Below are 18479 nucleotides of genomic sequence, written 5' to 3'. Positions count from 1 at the left end.
AATGGCAGGAGAGATGGTTTTTGTGGTGATGTAGAGTTGTGCGAACGTAAGTTGTTGAGCGGGGGGGGAGTTGAACGTTGTATATCGCGATCGATCGCCAGTGGAGGGCGACATAGGAATTACAGCCTCACATGCTCTTAGACAGTGAGGGCAACATTTTTTTTTCGCCATGTGAAATCGGAAGTGTGGCGTGTGAAGACGGTCAAATGCGTGTGTCACACGCTCAATGCGTGAGACTTGAGAACACTGCCTGACGGTATCTGTAATTCAAACCTAGCTAAGTTAGCTAGCTATCTTGATACTAGCTAGAATAACTGTTAGCGTTGAAAGGTAGAATGCAAGCCGTTCATTTGTTATGGCTAAAAAGAATAATCTTTGCGAACGTAAGTTGTTGAGCGGGGGGGAGTTGAACGTTGTATATCGCGATTGATCGCCAGTGGAGGGCGACATAGGAATTACAGCCTCACATGCATGTGAAAATCATTGTCATTTTTACTTTCCAAAACCCTGAAGGCTCCTATAATGGAGTTTTTTTATGTTTTTTGTATGCCTAACTTGTAAACACATCACTTGGCCTTCATAAAATCTCCCCCAAGAGGTGACTAAAGTGATAGACATCAATGCAGGGTTACCAACTTTTGAAGATCGCTTGGAGTAAGATTTGAACCTGGAGGAGGTGGCGAACGTAAACAAATTAAGTATTATATTGCGATCTTTCGATAAAATGGACACAAATTAAGTATTATATCGCGATCTATCGATCGCCGGTGGTTGGCGCCAGAGCGAACTAGTAACTCATTGAATCAAAGATGTGGATCAGAGGTAAATAAACTAGATTTTATTTTTCGTGAGATATCGGAAGTGTGGCGTGAGAGAGTGTGAAGACGGTCAAATGCGTGTGTCTCACGCTCAATGCGTGAGAGTTGGCAACCCTGGCATTACTGCATCCACTACACCACAGTCATACTAGTGTTTGGCTGTGTTTGAAATAGTCTACTACATACTACTGGCGTACTGATCGAGCCCCAAATCAGTATGTCGTATGCAGTATGTGACCAAAATGAAAATTTCCAGTACGCGAAACATACCCGGATGACCTACTACTTCCGCAAAATATTCCAGTACGCGAACAGAGCTATCTTCGTGGTGTACTGCATCCCATCATGCAACGCTACGTTCACGTGACCCCGTAGTGTGCTTTGCTTTTGTCGCATACTGGAAACTGTACTGCAGTATCCAGTATGTAGTAGTCTATTTCGAACACAGCCTATGTGTGTAGGTGTGTGTCTATGGCTTCTGAAGATAAATAGGCACAGCATTATAGTTTGTGTGACCCGTAGTATGATTTGCTTTTGTTGCATAGTGGATACTGAACTACTCTAGTAAATATACTGAAATATTTTAATGTACTTTTAATCGTAATTTATTTTTCCCCAAGTATTTACATATTTTCATTAACATGAGTATGTGTTTGTGTGTGTGCACATGTGTCTGTCTTTTTTCATAACACTTGATGAGCCAGTTAGTCAGGTTATCTTCTCAAAACCAGTTTTTGTCATGTTCATGCAGTTAAAAGCTATTCTAGCTCACTAAAACAGGAGTTACATTCACTTCCAAGGATATGCTACCTATTCAATAATGAAGAGTTTTTTTGTCTGTTGTCTTATTTGGTCTCTTCAGTTCATCTTTGCAGGTGAGTTTTGCTGGACTGCTCTCTGTGTGTGTTTAATTCATTTACCCAGTAGACAAAAACCAAAGCTTGAGATCACAGCCTCACCACTTTCCTAACAAGTGTGTATAACATAATTGGAATGTTTTGGCATTGAATCACCAGTATGACTGTTTAGTGATGTGATTCAGTTGAACACAGATTGACTATTCTTCATATACTCCATTTGTGCAGAGGAGACCTATGTTCTTCACCACTACCATCTTAGTTCACTGGGTCTGGAACTGCCTGAGTTCCTCACCATCTGGACTTTAAATGACAGAGTCATTCTCCGCTATGACAGCCAGGCGTTACTCTCAGATGATCCCCCAGCCCCTGACTGGCTTAACCATAGAGATGGGCTCCTTCACTGGAGAGAGATGATCTTTATTGCAAAAGTAGTCCACAAGTATATGAAGATGACACTGAAGTTTGCCGGCGAGCATGGAAATTTAACCGGTGAGACAGTGGTGGTGGGGTTACTCCAGTTACTAATTTTGTCTTGCTCATCCAACCATAACTGAATTTACAGTCTAATATGACAATGACACAGACAGTCCTAAAAACACCCATATAATGATTTTAAATACTTAACAAGGAAATGCAGCCATTTTAAGACGTCTGTAAGTGAACACAACTTTGTTTTGAATTTTCAGGAATTCTCCATTATGCCCGTATTTACCAGACCTATGGGTACTGTGGTCTGCACCCCAATGGAACGATCTCAACAGCAGTCAGCCATGGTTTCAATGGGAAAGACTTCTTGACCTTCGACATAGCTGCCAAAACCTGGACCACCACGGTTCCTCAGGCTGTGCACTACATACGGAGCAGGTCTGCTGGGGCCTTTGACCTTGAGAGAATCTTCTACTATTATAATCACGAATGCCCAGAAAGACTGAGGGGCATTTTGAAGTTTGCTCACTGGATTCATAATCAAACAGGTCTGCAATGCATTTACCTTGATCCATTATAAATATATGGTATAGTATAGGTGTACGGTGCAGTTAAAAAGTAAGTGGACAGCTACACAGATGTGACTGTGGAATCTGCACAATAAATATGAAATGAAATGATGAACATCAGGGAAAACACAGGTTTAAATTGATATGTTTCTGTCATTCATGTTTTGTCATTGGTGCTGATACTGATTACTTAGAGGATTATCTAGACAGTGTGAGAAGTTCAGATGCTGTCTGATATTTAACTCTGGCTGGCATCTGTACATACCCATGAAGCTCCTGTCTTACTCGCAGAAACTCCCCTTTGTAATTACATATAATTAATATCTAAAATAACTTGTACAGTATTCCTAAAGGACATGCTCATTAATGAAGCATTTTCATTTAAAGACATTTAGGGTTAGGGTTACACTACAATTATTGAAGATTCTTGTTTACATACACTGCAATTTTCTGCCCAGTCCCTCAGGTTCACATCTTCAAACACAGAAGCCTCATTAACTCCAGAGAAATACTCTGCTGTCATGTGACTGGGTTTTACCCAAAAGCAGTGCAGGTGAAGTGGCTTAGGCCTGATGGCCTCTCATTGGTGGATGGAGTGAGCAGTGGAGAGGTGTTGCCCAATGAGGATGGCTCATACCAGCTGAGGAGCAGCCTACAGTTACCAGAGGAACCTCAGTCATCCTACAGCTGTGTGGTGCTGCACAGCAGTGTGACTGGCAATATCACTGTGACCTGGGGTACAGAAAGCACTTTGTTTCCTTGTAAGCCACTATGCAGTGCACAGTGCATTTAAAAGTGCTGAATGTATACTACAATGTACTCAGCTATGCTCATTTAGCTTGTATGAATAAAGGTTCACCTTTTATAATTTCTATAAAAACAGAGCCTGCGGGGTGGTTTGTCTGGAGGACGGTGGTCTGCACTGCCGCAGCCGTGCTGCTCTTCGGAATCCTGGTCATCTTGTGGAGGATATGTGGAAAGACATGTGTGAAGAAGAGTACCAACCTGTAACGATCTGCGCAGGGCAGAACAGGAAGACGGACACAAACGCTGAGGAGAGCGAGATTTATTACAGGAAATTCCAAAGGCAGAGTTGTAGTCACGGGCATGGGTCATAACGGGTTGGCAATCCTGACATGAAATGTACACAGGCATGAACACGGACAAAGAAAACAACAAGGCAGACTGACTACGGAAGGACAGGCAAAATACACGGGTGACACAAGGCGCAACACGGCAGTACTCACGATGAACAAGATCAGACAAATCACAGGCATAAACAAAAAGACCAACAACTAGACCTGGGGGACACAGGGACTAATATACACAGGACTAAACTAGGGACAGGTGATGACAATGACACAGGGGCGTGGTAACAAACAAGGAATCCATCAAAACCAACGAGCAGGGCGGGACAAACAGGCAGGGAACACGGACATGAGGGAACCCAGAGTGACAGCTACGAGAGGGGGCGTTGCCCTACGTGACACAACCCACTGAGGGCCATGACTGAGGGGACAGCTACTTGTGCTTCTAGTGTGAAGAATCATCAGACTATCTTCTAATGTCAAATCAATAAATGAGTCAGCACCAATTGCTTTAATGGCTTATGGATTTAAAGCATTTAACATTTAACATTTACATTATAAATTTACATTATATTTTAATATTTTAAGAATCAAGAAGAAAAATTTAAGTGAGAATTTAAAGTTCCCTAATGGTAGAGCACACTATCAAAGAATTGCTGACATCTTGTAATATCATAATAAGTGAATGAAACAATTAACAATACTAAAAGGATTTAAAATGTATACTCCAAAAGACCTAAATTGCTTTGTGGTCCTTGCTCTCTAGTGAACTATTTGTAGACCACACATGATGGAACACATGTTGAAGTGTATGTATAGCAGTTTCACCAAGTTTACTTTATCAGTGCCTATGATGATCCTTGATCCTTTGGTTCATTGGCGTTAATGGGAATCAGTAGATTTCTTATTTTTGTTGATAACAATATGATATTTGTCCATGAATATTTAAACATTATTTCAATCCATTTTTAATATTTTTAAAATATTACTTTCCTTTTTACTGACTTTAGAGCACATTTGGCTTTAGGACATTAAATACACCAGAATCCACAATACAAGAGTGAGAAGTGCATGTGCAGTCCCACATGGTGCATGATTTTTCTCTCTTAGCGCCCTCTGTTGGCTGGCTGTTAGACGGCAGCTCCTCATGTTGCCTGCTATGTCCACGACTAGCAGCTCTGCCTGGGGGACACAGCAGCTTGCAGTATAGTGCAGCATTACAGCTCTTCCCCCAGCCCACGCTCTGATGTTCAATGGAGCATCACCTTGCACTAATCTGACTTTCTCCAGCCTATCAGCTTCATGCACAGGCCTTGTACTGGACTGTTGTTGGAGATATGTGACCTCTTCATGTCCTTGAGTGGTCTGCTCATGGAACTGCACGAGGGAGTTCTTGATTCTCCCAGTGCTGTCCTCATGGAGCAGGGTGAGGGTGCCTTGTCCTACAGATAGCTGTATGGAGGCTAAGCCAGAGTGGCCCCTGTCCCTCGCTGACAAGGAAATGCTCCAGTTACCCAGAGTGCACTGAGAGGAACAGGCCAGCTCCACACGCATCACAGAACATACCGGAGGAAACCTGTCCTGCTCCTGGAGAGAGGAGAAGAAAAGGGTTCTCTGGCATGTCTATGAAAGTGTGTGACATCCAAAATCAGAGAAATATTTAATGAAGTTTACATTTGTTTATACTTTATAAACATTCTTTTTGGATTTGTGTCTTTCTCTAGAATATAGGTGTAATTACATCTGTCCAGATACATGTACCATAATAAACAGACTTGTGTAAATTGCATATAACACTGCTCTTATTGTTTATAAGCGCCTATGTTTGGCACAATTCTTACCTTACCAAATGTGTTACCAAGCAATAAAATAATCTGGTACCATTGCAGCTATATTTTTCATGTGTGTATTGAGTTCTCACCTCGGGCAGAACAATCAAAGAGACCACAGCGTAGTTGGAGTCGGAGGAGTCGTGTGTCTGGACCGTGAGCGTCAGTGTGACTGTTTGGCCTGCCGGGGTGGAGGGGGGAGGGTACACCTCCACCTGTCCCACCACAGAGCCTCTCTCAGCTACAGATAACCTGCAGCAAAGACCACTGCTGGATCAGAGATCTGCTTGTCATGTCTGCTAGAAAGAGACATGTTCATTCAATTTCTGACACATTTTAATTAGTTACTACATCAGAAATCAATCATTAAATTAACCAGTCTGAGAATTTAATATCAAAGTTTCAGATAAACATTATGGTTATGTTTTTTAATCGTTTGGGCTATATCAGTTAAAGTCTGCTACCTCACTACCAAACTGCTAGGGCATCACCTGTAGCTTTTGGTCTCAGAGAGGTAATGACGGTCGTCTTCTGCAGTCACTGTGAAATGGCGGGCAGGACCGTGGTTAAACACCTCAAAGAAGACAGCGGTGCGGTGGCCTGCCCATAGGGGAGGAGCTGAACGTACCTGCCCGAGAGACTCTGGCTTCATACCAACTCATATTGCTTTCATGTGATACTGATTACGATGATGTATGCCATTCAGGTGTGCTCCTCTGAAGTCATACCAGTATCTGCACATGCGTGGGCTGGACTGTTTCCGTGGAAACTCTTTCAAGGTCGTTTCCCTTCCCATCCTTGCCAGAAAGACGAACACTGAAGGGAATTCTGGGAACTGAGTCCACTCTGCCCACCAGTTCTTCTCCCGACCAAATGGAGCTCGAAGAATTCAGCAAAACCTGCTGCAAGCTCTGACCATTGGTCCCCAGCAAGGTCACATGACTAAATGTAACATCATCACTGCGGGACATGCCAATTACAGCCACTACTAGAAATGCTGGTACACCTATTGGAGAGCAAGCAGGAAACAATATTCAATGGAATAACATTTTGAATGTACTAACTGAATAAAATAAAGGGCAGTCATGGCCTGGTGGTAGGGAACTGGTCTTGTGACCGGAGGGCCTGAGGCCATGACTGAGGCCATGACTGAGGTGCCCTTGAGCAAGGCACCTAACCCCAACTGCTCCCCGGGCGCCGGGCTAGGACTGCCCACCGCTCTGGGCACGTGTGCACCACAGCCCCCTAGTAATAACTGGTGTGTGTGTGTGTGTGTGTGTGTGTGTGTGTGTGTGTGTGTGTGTGTGTGTGTGTGTGTGTGTGTGTGTGTGTGTGTGTGTGTGTTAACTGCACAGATGGGTAAAAAGCGGAGGACAAATTTCGATTGCAGTGTAAAAAATCACAATTGACAAAATATGGCACATTTACATTTACAACTTTTCTTTAATTAATGAATTAGTTAAATTGAGTCAGTTCACCAAAATGAGACCCCACAGCCACATTGGATGGACAGGAAAATCCCCAGAAAATCCCCAGGTTTGACCACACCTGCGACTGGGCTGCCTTGCATTCTCCTGAGCCCGGGGTGAGTGTCATTCACTTCCAATGCAAAGTGATAGAGGAATTCCAGCATGCTTTCACCTATGGGATGGAACACACACAGCACCTGCTCAGTCTGTTTCAAGCGACCGGTCACAAGTTTGAGTAAATTATTTGTCCTCTGTGGTGGACAGAACTTGGTATGGTGGTGGACAGAACTTGGTATGGTCTATGTGTTGGAAGCACATGCAATGCACATGTAAAATACAGTCCCACACTAACCTTAATGCATTCAAAATCAGATCTTATAAGTTTTAATTATTTTAATTATGTACCAAACCTTAATCAAGTTAAAAAAACAGGTAGACAACAAAGAACAGGTCTCCAACAACCCAAAGGTCTACAGGTATAAATGGAGACTAGAGGTATAATGCTGAAGACAAAGACTAATGTTATAGCAAGTCTGTGAAGATCTGAAGATCTGAGTCTCTTACCTAAGACACTGAATGTGACTGGTCCCTGAGTGGCAACGGTGAGCCGCCATTGTCCAGGCTGTAGGGGCGGGAGCAGGAAGATTCTGTACAGGCCCTCTGACTGCTCCAGCTCAGCCAGAGGCCCTGCTGTACTGAGAAGAGCCTGATGAGCACCTTGATGAGAGATCAATAAATCAACCAACTACTCATCCATCCATCCATCCATCCATCCATCAATCTATCATGTGTACCTGTAGGACTGATGATGACACACTGTGTGATGTTTCCAGAAACCTGGAGCATGGCAGTCCTCACCGCTCGGTCGACGGTGAAGGTAAAGGCTGAATCTGCCTCACTTTCCACATGAAACAGAGTCACCTGAAGAGAAGATGCAGTCAGTCCCCAGAATGCACATCTGGGGTCCCCCTGACCATAGGACCACATATCTGGGCCATTTACACTGACCATCAGACCACACATCAGACCTGTTCCCCCACACTCACAGGAGCACATATCTGGGCCATTCTCCCTGACCATTGAATAACACATCAGACCTGTTCCCCCCAATCATAGGAACACCCATCCGGGCCATTCACCCTGGTTCCCCCCAATCATAAGAACACACATCTGGTTTAATGCAATCCCCTCAAGCAGAACACACTCACTGCCAATCTGTTCTTTTCAGCTTTTTAATGTTTTAGCCAAAAAAATGTGTGTTAGCTTTTATTTTTAAATGTGTATGTGTGTCTCCAGATGTACCTTGCGAGATGTTGTGCTGTCTTCCACAACAGCTGAGGCTTTGTGGATGTCTTTGTTAGTGGTGAAGATGGTCATACCGCCAGACACAGAAGCCAAGGAAGAGTAGGGAGTGAACCTATCGGGTGACAGGGTGGAGTAGAGAGCAAACCTATCAGGAGACAAGGTGGAATATACAGCAAACCTATCAGGAGACAGGGTGGAATATACAGCGAACCTATCAGGAGACAGGGTGGAATATACAGCAAACCTATCAGGAGACAGGGTGGAGTAGAGAGTGAACCTATTAGGAGACAAGGTGGAATATACAGCGAACCTATCAGGAGACAGGGTGGAATATACAGTGAACCTATCAGGAGACAGGGTGGAATATACAGCGAACCTATCAGCAGACAGAGTGGAGTAGAGAGTGAACCTATCAGGAGACAGGGTGGAATATACAGTGAACCTATCAGGAGACAGTGTCTGCCTCCTCTTCCTCTTTAGGATCTTTCTGCCTCTCACTTCATTGTCAAGATCTTCAGTCAACAGGAAGGTCACCTGATAAAGACAAGCAGAGTGTCTGTTCTGTTTTTGTGTTCCATGAGTTGGAATCGCAAATTGTGTGTGTGTGTGTGTGTGTGTGTGTGTGTGTGTGTGTGTGTGTGTGTGTGTGTTACCTTGCTCTGCTTTTCTAAGATGAGAGCTTTTACTGTATCGTACAGATGAATGTCTTTGGGGGAAGCATCAGTGAAAACAAAAATCTCAGACTGTGGTGGGCTATGGATGAGAGCCAGCTGACACACACACACACACACACACACACACACACACACACACACACACATTTAGTAATACATGCACTGAGGCCGAATGAATTTCCAGTTTGTAGTTTTGTACCATTTAACATATTCTAATAAGATTATAGTTTGTATGCACAAAGATAAAGAGATAAGACCTCTTGATTGAATTTAGCTAACTAGATTAATAAGAACATTACACACACATGCTGCACACCACAATACTCACAGGGAAAGGCAAACATTTTATGTTTACCTAAGAACAGGTGTTGCATTTATAAATTATCGCCGTTAATCTATTCTTAAAATTGGGTTGGGAACTGGGTCAAAATGGGTAAGCAAACTATGATGACTTTCAACTTGATTTCGGCTGTATTCCTAACCAAATTGCACAGTAGGGGCGAGAACGAGTTTTCAAACCTGTGAATTACAAATCGTTCGTGTGTTTACATGGATGCAGCCACGAAGTCGCCAGGTTTGCTTCATGGAAAATTCATTTTAGGAACGTAAAGTGTTACCGGAGCGGAGCTCGGAGCGGTCGTTTTCTGCATGGTCCTAGCGCTAGATTCGATTTAAATATTTCTTTTTAACCGTTAAAACTGCAGAGGACCAAAACCGGCTTTTGAAAAAGTCCCCCCCATTTACGTCCGTGAGGTTAAATGTACTAAATGTTGGCTTACATTTCAAATATCATGTTTAGCTGAATAAACATGTTATCAACCCCTTTTAATGTACAGTATGTAGGCTTACAAATTCATGTTTAACTGAATAAACTGAACATGAGTAGCCTACATTTTATTGAGCATGTTTTTTTTCTTCAAGTATCAAAGTAGAACAGCTTCCTCAAGCAGTCATGATGCATTTTGGAAACAGGAGATGAGCCCCTGGTCTAACGCACCCCCTGTATTAAGAAACCCTATCTCAAAAACTTTTAGTCATTACTTGGGTAGCACGCATATGAGCCATTTTAATATAGATTAATCTAGATTAATTTCAAGATTTCAGTGAGATTAATCTAGATTAAAAAAATTAATCTATGCCCACCCCTAATATATATATAAATGCAACACCTGTTCTGAGTGCTTCAGAAAATAATAATTACAAAAATAATAATAAATAAACAAATTAGTTTCAGAAACCTTACCCTCCAGGATGCAATCACTTCTGGTTACTTTTGTTATTTACCTATTGCACTCAGAAGCTTACTTCCATGTTTCTATGGCTACCTGTATGGCAGAGAGGCACATCTCTGGTTCGTCCCCTCCTCCCAGAGCTATTAAATCCTCCAAAAACTGCTGGAATTCTTCTGGGTCATCAGTCTTCTGAACGGGACCTACACCTGAAAATAATGCATTAGCATCGCACACATACTAGTATATGCGCCCTCCAAACACACACACATATACAGTGGGTTGCAAAAGTATTCATACCCCTTGAACTTTTCCATATTTTGTCACATTACAACCACAAACATAAATATATTTCACTGGAATTTAATGTGAAAGACCAACACAAAGTGGTATACAATTGTAAAGTGGAAGGAAAATTATACATGAATCAAAAAATTTTTTACAAATAAAAAACGAATAAGTGCGACATGCAAAAGTATTCAGCCCCATTTTCCCTGAGTGCAACCAATTGCATTCAGAAGTTGCCTGATGACTGCTAATGACTCAAAAGGGCCCACCTGTGTGTAATCTAATCTCAGTACAAATACAGCTGCTCCGTGACGGCCTCAGATGTTGGTTAAGAGAATATTGGGGAGCAAACAGCATCATGAAGTCCAAAGAACACACCAGACAGGTTAGGAATATGGTTTTGGTGAAGTTTAAAGCAGGCTTAGGTTATAAAAAGATTTCCCAAGCTTTGAACATCTCACGGAGCACTGTTCAATCCATCATCCGGAAATGGAAAGAGTATGGCACCACAGTAAACCTGCCAAGACAAGGCCGTCCACCTAAACTTACAGGCCGAACAAGGAGATCACTGATCAGAGAGGCAGCCAAGAGGCCCATGGTGACTCTGGATGAAATGCAGAGAGCCACAGCTCAGGTGGGGGAAACTGTCCACAGAACAACAATTAGTCGTGCACTACACAAATGTGGTCTTTATGGAAGAGTGGCAAGGAGAAAGCCATTGTTAAAAGAAAACCATAAGAAGTCCCGTTTGCAGTTTGCCAGAAGCCATGTTGAGGACACAGCAAACATGTGGAAGAAGGTGCTTTGGTCAGACGAGACCAAAATTGAACTTTTTGGCCACAATGCAAAACGCTATGTGTGGCGGAGAAATAACACTGCACATCACTCTGCAAACACCATCCCCACTGTCAAATATGGTGGTGGCAGCATCATGCTCTGGGGTGCTTCTCTTCAGCAGGGACCGGGAAGTTGGTCAAAGTTGATGGGAAGATGGATGGAGCCAAATACAGGGCAATCTTGGAAGAAAACCTGTTGGAGTCAGCAAAAGATTTGAGGCTGGGGCGGGGGTTCACCTTCCAGCAGGACAACGACCCTAAACATAAAGCCAGAGCTACAATGGAGTGGTTTTAAAAAAAGAATATTCATGTGTTAGAATGGCCCAGTCAAAGTCCAGACCTAAACCCAATTGAGAATTTGTGGCAAGATCTCAAAACTGCTGTTCACAAACGCTCTCCATCCAATCTGACTGAGCTTGAGCTGTTTTGCAAGGAGGAATGGGCAAGAATTTCAGTCACTAGATGTGCAAAGCTGGTGGAGACATACCCTAAAAGACTTGCAGCTGTAATTGCAGCAAAAGGTGGCTCCACAAAGTATTGACTCAGGGGGGCTGAATAATTTTGCACATCGCACTTTTCAGTTTTTTATTTGTAAAAAAAATATTGATTCATGTATAATTTTCCTTCCACTTCACAATTGTATACCAATTTGTGTTGGTCTTTCACATTAAATTCCAGTGAAATATATTTATGTTTGTGGTTGTAATGTGACAAAATATGGAAAAGTTCAAGGGGTATGAATACTTTTGCAACCCACTGTACACACAATGGGCATACCACTGGAAAGATCATACTCGCACAAAAACCACACACACACACACACACACACACACACACACACACACACACACACACACACACACACACACACACACACACACACACATATACACATGCAGCACATACACACACACTGCATAATGTACACTACTGGATGCAAATGTCCTTCTAGTGACCTGTTTTTTCCCACCAATTTTCATATCAAGTGAAAAATATATAAAAGTAATAATAAATTACAAAAGTCTCAGAAAGTGTTTGGGAAAGCTTGTGAAACATAAATACAGTTTAATTCTAAAGTCAGATATGTGCTTCAAAACATTCAGAACAAAGTTCTCATGGTTCTGTCCTGATAGAAGAGACTTAGTCTTGCTATTACCTGGGTCATGGAATGGTACCAGCAGGAAGGAGCCAGACAGGCTAGGGGTGTGGCTCTTAGCTCTGGCCTGAATAATGGACAGGACACGTAAGCGGGCAGCTGTGATCTCCTCAAACATGCTCCCCGTAGTGTCCATGACAATAACCAATGGTGGGGCCTCCTGGACGCTGAACAGTCTGTAATGGAACAGACAGCACTGTGCTGCTTAGAGTATCTCAAGGCATATGATCAGTCAAATTTAAAGCAACTCCTTTAATTCAGTTCAGTCTAATATTTATGTTTGGACTGACCAAAGGCATCCCCGTGAACAGACACATAGCCTCAGTGTCCAAACCCTAGACAAAAATGGGATCCCCTTTCTAGATCACTGTAAACTCTGTTGATTTATGTTGACCTCTGACCTGAGGAAGCTCTTGTGCCCCACCTCGTCACGGAGGTCTCGGAGCACACTGAGGGTTGCCGTGGCAGCAAGCTCCGCAGCCTCTTTGTGAAGGTAGTGGTGTGGGGAGAAGAGAGGGGAGGTGCTGTCTTTGTTAATTCCACCTTCAGCTCCCTGGTGACGACTGCTGTCTAGAACACCACCATGGCTACACTTCCCTATGACACAATAAGCATCTTATCACTGTATCTCCTTACCCAGATAATCCATAAGCATTCAAAACAAGTGTGCAGGGATGGTCATTTAGGGTCCAGCATGACTTAATGACATCCCTTGAGTTCATTCAGGTACAGTTTGAGTGGGTCAGGCACCATGGTGATAGAGTTTAGCCCTCCAGAACTGAAGCCTCTAGCACAGAGTAGGAATTGCTGGTATGGAGTTACATATTAGCTACTTGTCCCCTAGTTCAGTTGTAGCTCAGAACAGCACAGTAGCTGATTGGACCTGTGTGTGTCCACAATGTTAAAGCTGGCCATGTGTGAGAGAAGAGTACCAGTGGGTTTGGCGGGGTATTTGTTCACGTAGCCGGTGGTCAGCAGAGGCTCTGGTGAACCCTCGACGAGCTTGTCCAGTAGGTTGTTATAACAGCTGAATCGGTGGCATGAAATACAGGTGGGAGTGTCCTCTGAAAGCAACATGGTAACATATATGTACCAGGCACCTGCTGTATGGGCTTTTAAATTGAACTTGTTTGGAGTTTTCGCTGTTCGACATGTCACTTATCTTTGTCTTCTTACGAGTCTTGTTTTCTACACTCCGATCAAGCCACTTCACTGTAACTCACCTGAGGCCAAAGGTACCGCAGGCTCTCTGGGATGGAGAACATGGAGGTATTCAAAACGGTGTCCCATTTCCACCCAGTTGCTGTGGCTGTAAAAATCCTGCATGCATGCATGCACACACACACATACACACACACACACACACACACACACACACACACGCACACACGCACGCACGCACGCACGCACGCACGCACACACACACACACACACACACACACACACACACACACACACACACGACCTCTTATAACATCGATGTTACAGTTTCCCGCATGAAGCATAATCAGCATATCACTTCCTGCAGCCTAGTAGTCTCCATTTGTTTTGAGCTACATCCCTTTAAGAAGCCACACCTGTAAGGTGTGTAAGAGCCGTCCCAAGCTACGTCTGGCCTCCTGGTGCTCCTCCTGGGCCATGAGAATCGTCTGCTTCCAGAAACCACGCACCACCTGTGTGGCTTCCTCCACCAGCTCCGAGTCAAAGTGGTATGCTGGGTCCTCCCGCGTGGAACTCCCAAAGTCCATGTCGGCATTGGCTCTGACCACGTCGGACACAGCCAGCCAGAACCCCCGGCCCAGGTCTGCCTGAGATCGGACCACACTCATGGGTCAGGCAGCAGATGGAGTGTAAGTGTACTCCTCCTCAACCACTGTGTTACAGTTTATCAAGTCTATGAACGTACTCAGAAACACATCTGCATGTGTCAAACACAAAGCACATTGAGATGGACATGTGGTTTTAGAGATCAGAAGAAATGCTGTGTGGTCCTTGAAGAGGAAGTAGACAGATTAGTAATGTCGGCTGCTTTGGTTACAGCATCCTCAAAGTTAGCTTGTGAAACATGACCTGATAAAAACATGAACCGAGTCTCACACCTTTTTTACTTTCAGTTTATAAAGCAAAAATATTGAAAGCTGACAAAATGTAATTATATTATTATTAAAGATTTAATCAAGATTAAATTTTATTATCCCTCTCCGATAGCTAAGCAGGCAGCAATAGTTTGTCTTGGACTGGAACAACGATTCATGTTTAACCTCCTCCACCCTCCTCCACCTACCTGCTGCAGACTGCCAAAGTCCTGCTCAGGCATCATTCTCAGCGTCTCCATGGTTACATTAAGTAGAGCCTGTTCGGTCATGTACTGGTGTGTGTAGGAGTTCCAGGACAGTGTCAGCACTTGGGACCAGAAGTTGGGCAGGAAGGCATGGCAGACGGACATGCAGTGGGCCATTAGCATGCAGAGGCGAAGCCATGTGCCCCACCCTACAAAACCGCATCCCATCTTTCCACACTGAGGAGTGTCCAATCAGTGCTTCACATATGTAACAAAAAGAGAGGTGATGTTCTTGAGCAATCGCGTGTGTCTACACGGCTTATGTGTCACAGTTTACAGTTTACAGTTTAGGATTGCATTGCCAATGGTGCTGTTTTTGCTTCCTTTTTGTTTAGGCTCCTCCCTGTCTCCTGTTTTGCCTTATCTTAAGTTTACCTTTCTTCACTCAACTTAATTGAGTTGTTAAGAGTTAATTAAGTTAATTAATTTATTTAATTTGTGCTGAAAGCTACATAGTACACAAATGTATTATAGCAGCATGCGGAGATGTAGGTGGCGGTCTTCTGTATTTTCAAATCTATTGTTTGTTTCAGTGTACCTGTTACTTGGGTTGTGCTAACCTGTGGTTTATGCACACACGCTGAATCTTCACAGGATGTGGCCTGACTGGGTCTGTGCAAGAGGGAGGGGGGGAGGGGGTGTGGACCAGTCCTCCACTTGGACAAATGTCCCATGCTATACCAGTAAGAGTCCTGGGACAAGACTCCTGACATTAGGTTCACCTCCCTCTATAGCGCTATGGGTAAAAGAGTCTGCCTAATGCATAAATGTGAACAAACCTCTGCTTGCAAATATTGCTGGCTGGCTAAAACACTTTGTTGTGTACAAAAAAAACGCATTAAAGAAGAGAAAGAGAGAGAAAGAGGGGGAGAGAGAGAGAGAGAGAGAGAGAGAGAGAGAGAAACTGCACCTGCACACTTCTGTATGTGTATTGGCATGTTCATGTTCTGTAACATATTCTCAAGAAAAATTATTTGAGTGGAATTCACACACACACACACACACACACACACACACACACACACACACACACACACACACACACACACACACACACACACACACACACACATACATCAGCACATGTACATTAACACATCAGTCACTTGCAGTCCCATCTGCACCCCATTTAACATGGGGGAATTCATCAGTTTCTCTTACCTGTATTGCAGACTTCAGCTCTTCATTTCTACACCTCTCTCCACCCTCCCTGTTCCATAAGTGGCCAGCAGGTTGCCGTCACAACACTCTCAGACACTCAGGAAACTCTGTAGCACGTGAGCTAAACCCTCTCTTGTTTGTCAAACCCACACACAGAAGCCTCCACGACTACCTCTTTTGCGTTTCGATGGGTCCGAAACAGCACAGTTCAACGTTTTTAGAATTAGGAAATAAATCAGAAAGAGCCACCGTGGTGAAAGTGAAGGCACTGAGACGGATGCAGTGAGCAGCAGCCTGTGTATGGCTGGAAGGCTCAGACAGGAGCCTCCTACCCACCCCACGCTCCACAACCCCAGACACCCCCACCTTAGTCTTTCTCTTCCCATTATAGCATGGTGCATTGGCTCTGTACAATAGGATGAATAAATTAAGGAGCAGTGTCATATATAGGGGAGTGACATATATAGGGGAGATGTTGGACTTCCTGAAGTATGACTGAAAAAGCCATAGACTTAGTATGAAGGAAAGATTTGGGAAGGGGTTAATCATGTGTTAAACCTTTGTCCATAGCGTTGACTACGTACAGCTCTTGTGTAGTGCTGCTTCTGGCCTATTCATTGTCTTGTTCTTGGCTACAGGCTTCTACTGCTATTATTGTTGTTTCCTACTTTTATAAAGACTTCATGCAAAATAAAAGTGTGAAAGTGTGAAAGCATGCATATATGGGTGCATGCGCGCGTGTGTGTGTGTCTGTGCACCCATGCATGTGTGTATATGTGTGTTTAGGGATGGGTCACAAGAGCACAGGGAATAGAAGTTAATGTGGGGGCTTCAGTGGAAACCTGGTGTGAATGGAGCTGAATAGAACAGAGACACAATAAGGCCAGCAAGACTAGAGAAGAAAGCAGCCACCAGAATGAGGCTGGGACACAGAGCGCCTCTGCATATGCAGCAATGCACTGTGGTATATTAGATCCTCAGAATGACTCATAGAAATGCTCAATGAGCAACAGATAACTTCACTTTCTCTGGAACTAATAAAACATCTTCAGAGAGAAGAAATCTGAATATGGACAAACTTTACAGTCAGAGTTTACTGAGGAGTGCTTTTATTTAAACATTTTAAATTGAGAAATGAAATTGTTTTGATCCAGCAAATTCAAGATGCATTGTTTCTTTTATCTTTTTTCATGTTTCAAGATTTGAAGACTTCAACACTCAAAATTTTACACCCAAACTGGACAGAGGATGTCATGGTTATCACCACTATATTGACAGTCACATTAAACCACCATACAATGCAGAATGCAGTACTTATCTTACATAGCCATGAGCTTTTGAGTAGCATTCTCGAGGCAGCATTCAGTCCAGCGAATGGTAGGACACCTGTTGACAAAAGGTCAGATACTGAGGGGGTACTACCAAACTTAGTGGACTACGGTGGAGGGGAGGAGGAAGAGGCATACCCTCCGGAGGACTCCGCCTCCACCGTGGACTACGGTAGGGAGGAGGCGGAGTCGGAGTAGGAATCGGAGGAAGAGGATTACCTCCCTCCGCCCGTGTGCTCCTCTCGCACCGCAGAGAAGGGTGAGGAAGACGAGGGCTCCTATACTACGGAGGAAGAAGAGAGCCCTCCCCCCTCAGAGAGGTCTGCGGAGACCGTAAGAGGGAAGCGGACGCCCTCTTCTGCTCGCTCCAGCGACAGTGCTATGGACTGCTCCCGGGGTGGCAGCCCGGAGCAGTCCATGGAATGGAGCCGGGGAGAAGAGGAGGAGGAGGTAATGGAGACCGAAGGGGACCACCCACACGGCCTGCTCGGCCAGTCCGCCAGCCGCGCTGCACCGGGCACGTCTGCCCGCCGCGCTGCACCGGGCACGTCCTCCAGCCACGCTGCACCTGGCGGAGAGTCCGCAGCGAAGGCAGGAGGGGGACTGCCCAACGCAGCACCAGCAGCTCCAGACCTCTCTCCCCTGCTCGCTCTCCTCCTGGCGCGAAGCCTGGCGCCTGTTATGTGTTTGTCTGTGCCAGTGTTCGTCAGTCTTCCCGTATGTGTGCCGAATCCCCTATTCCCGTTTGTTCCTTTGTGTGTGAATGTACCGGTGTGTGTATTCGTGTCTGTTCCGTTGAGTGTGTCTAACGTCTTCTCCCCTGTATTCCCAGGGAGGTGGTTCTAGGCGGTTCGTGACGGACGCTTCGCCGAGGGCAGTCACCTCCCAGACGCAGGACTGAGCGCGTCGGATCCGCCCTTCGTTGTGGGTTCGGGGCACTCGGTCCTGTTGGCACCCCGGGACGGGTAGTGCCCTTGGAGGGGGCGTCTGTCACGTTGAGGACCCCGGCCCCTCCCTTTTTGGCGTGTGTCAACGTTGTCCACGTGCTTTGTCTGCGTCAGTGGAATTCCGTGGTGAAGGCTATGTCGTGTGAATAATGTGT

General features: G+C 44.5%; 2 protein-coding genes across 7 annotated transcripts; one reads left to right on the top strand and one right to left on the bottom strand.

Annotated features, from left to right (window-relative positions):
* The first annotated feature begins 1554 nt into the window (after positions 1-1554).
* Positions 1555-5055, top strand: LOC143497327 (zinc-alpha-2-glycoprotein-like). Of its 2 annotated transcripts, none has more exons than XM_076993227.1 (5): positions 1555-1693; positions 1904-2167; positions 2365-2652; positions 3132-3410; positions 3557-5055. In XM_076993227.1, the coding sequence occupies exons 1-5, from the start codon at positions 1639-1641 to the stop codon at positions 3682-3684; spliced, it is 1014 nt and encodes a 337-aa protein (XP_076849342.1). In that variant the 5' UTR covers positions 1555-1638; the 3' UTR covers positions 3685-5055. The 2 variants fall into 2 exon arrangements, with proteins under 2 accessions (XP_076849342.1, XP_076849343.1); XM_076993228.1 differs by having other exon boundaries at positions 3132-3434; positions 3557-3667.
* On the bottom strand, positions 4723-16367 carry vwa7 (von Willebrand factor A domain containing 7). 5 transcript variants are annotated; one of them, XM_076993223.1, is made up of 18 exons: positions 16050-16367; positions 14832-15086; positions 14125-14355; positions 13771-13867; positions 13480-13611; positions 12949-13144; positions 12548-12723; positions 10364-10476; positions 9018-9134; positions 8807-8898; positions 8362-8476; positions 7854-7980; positions 7624-7776; positions 7139-7231; positions 6319-6596; positions 6082-6218; positions 5683-5842; positions 4723-5348 (listed from the first exon to the last, which is right to left on the bottom strand). In XM_076993223.1, exons 2-18 carry the CDS (start codon positions 15054-15056, stop codon positions 4785-4787), a joined length of 3006 nt encoding a protein of 1001 aa, XP_076849338.1. In that variant the 5' UTR covers positions 15057-15086; positions 16050-16367; the 3' UTR covers positions 4723-4784. The 5 variants fall into 5 exon arrangements, 4 of the variants coding, with proteins under 4 accessions (XP_076849338.1, XP_076849337.1, XP_076849339.1 ...); XM_076993222.1 differs by having other exon boundaries at positions 8362-8898; XM_076993224.1 differs by lacking the exon at positions 4723-5348 and having other exon boundaries at positions 5700-5886; positions 8362-8898.
* Between the last annotated feature and the right edge of the window lie 2112 nt (positions 16368-18479).

The sequence above is a fragment of the Brachyhypopomus gauderio genome, unplaced genomic scaffold (genome assembly GCF_052324685.1).
Source record: "Brachyhypopomus gauderio isolate BG-103 unplaced genomic scaffold, BGAUD_0.2 sc106, whole genome shotgun sequence".
NCBI classification, from domain to species: Eukaryota; Metazoa; Chordata; class Actinopteri; order Gymnotiformes; family Hypopomidae; genus Brachyhypopomus; species Brachyhypopomus gauderio.
Note: the sequence above shows the minus strand (reverse complement) of the source record. Positions and strands in the feature narration are given on the sequence as shown.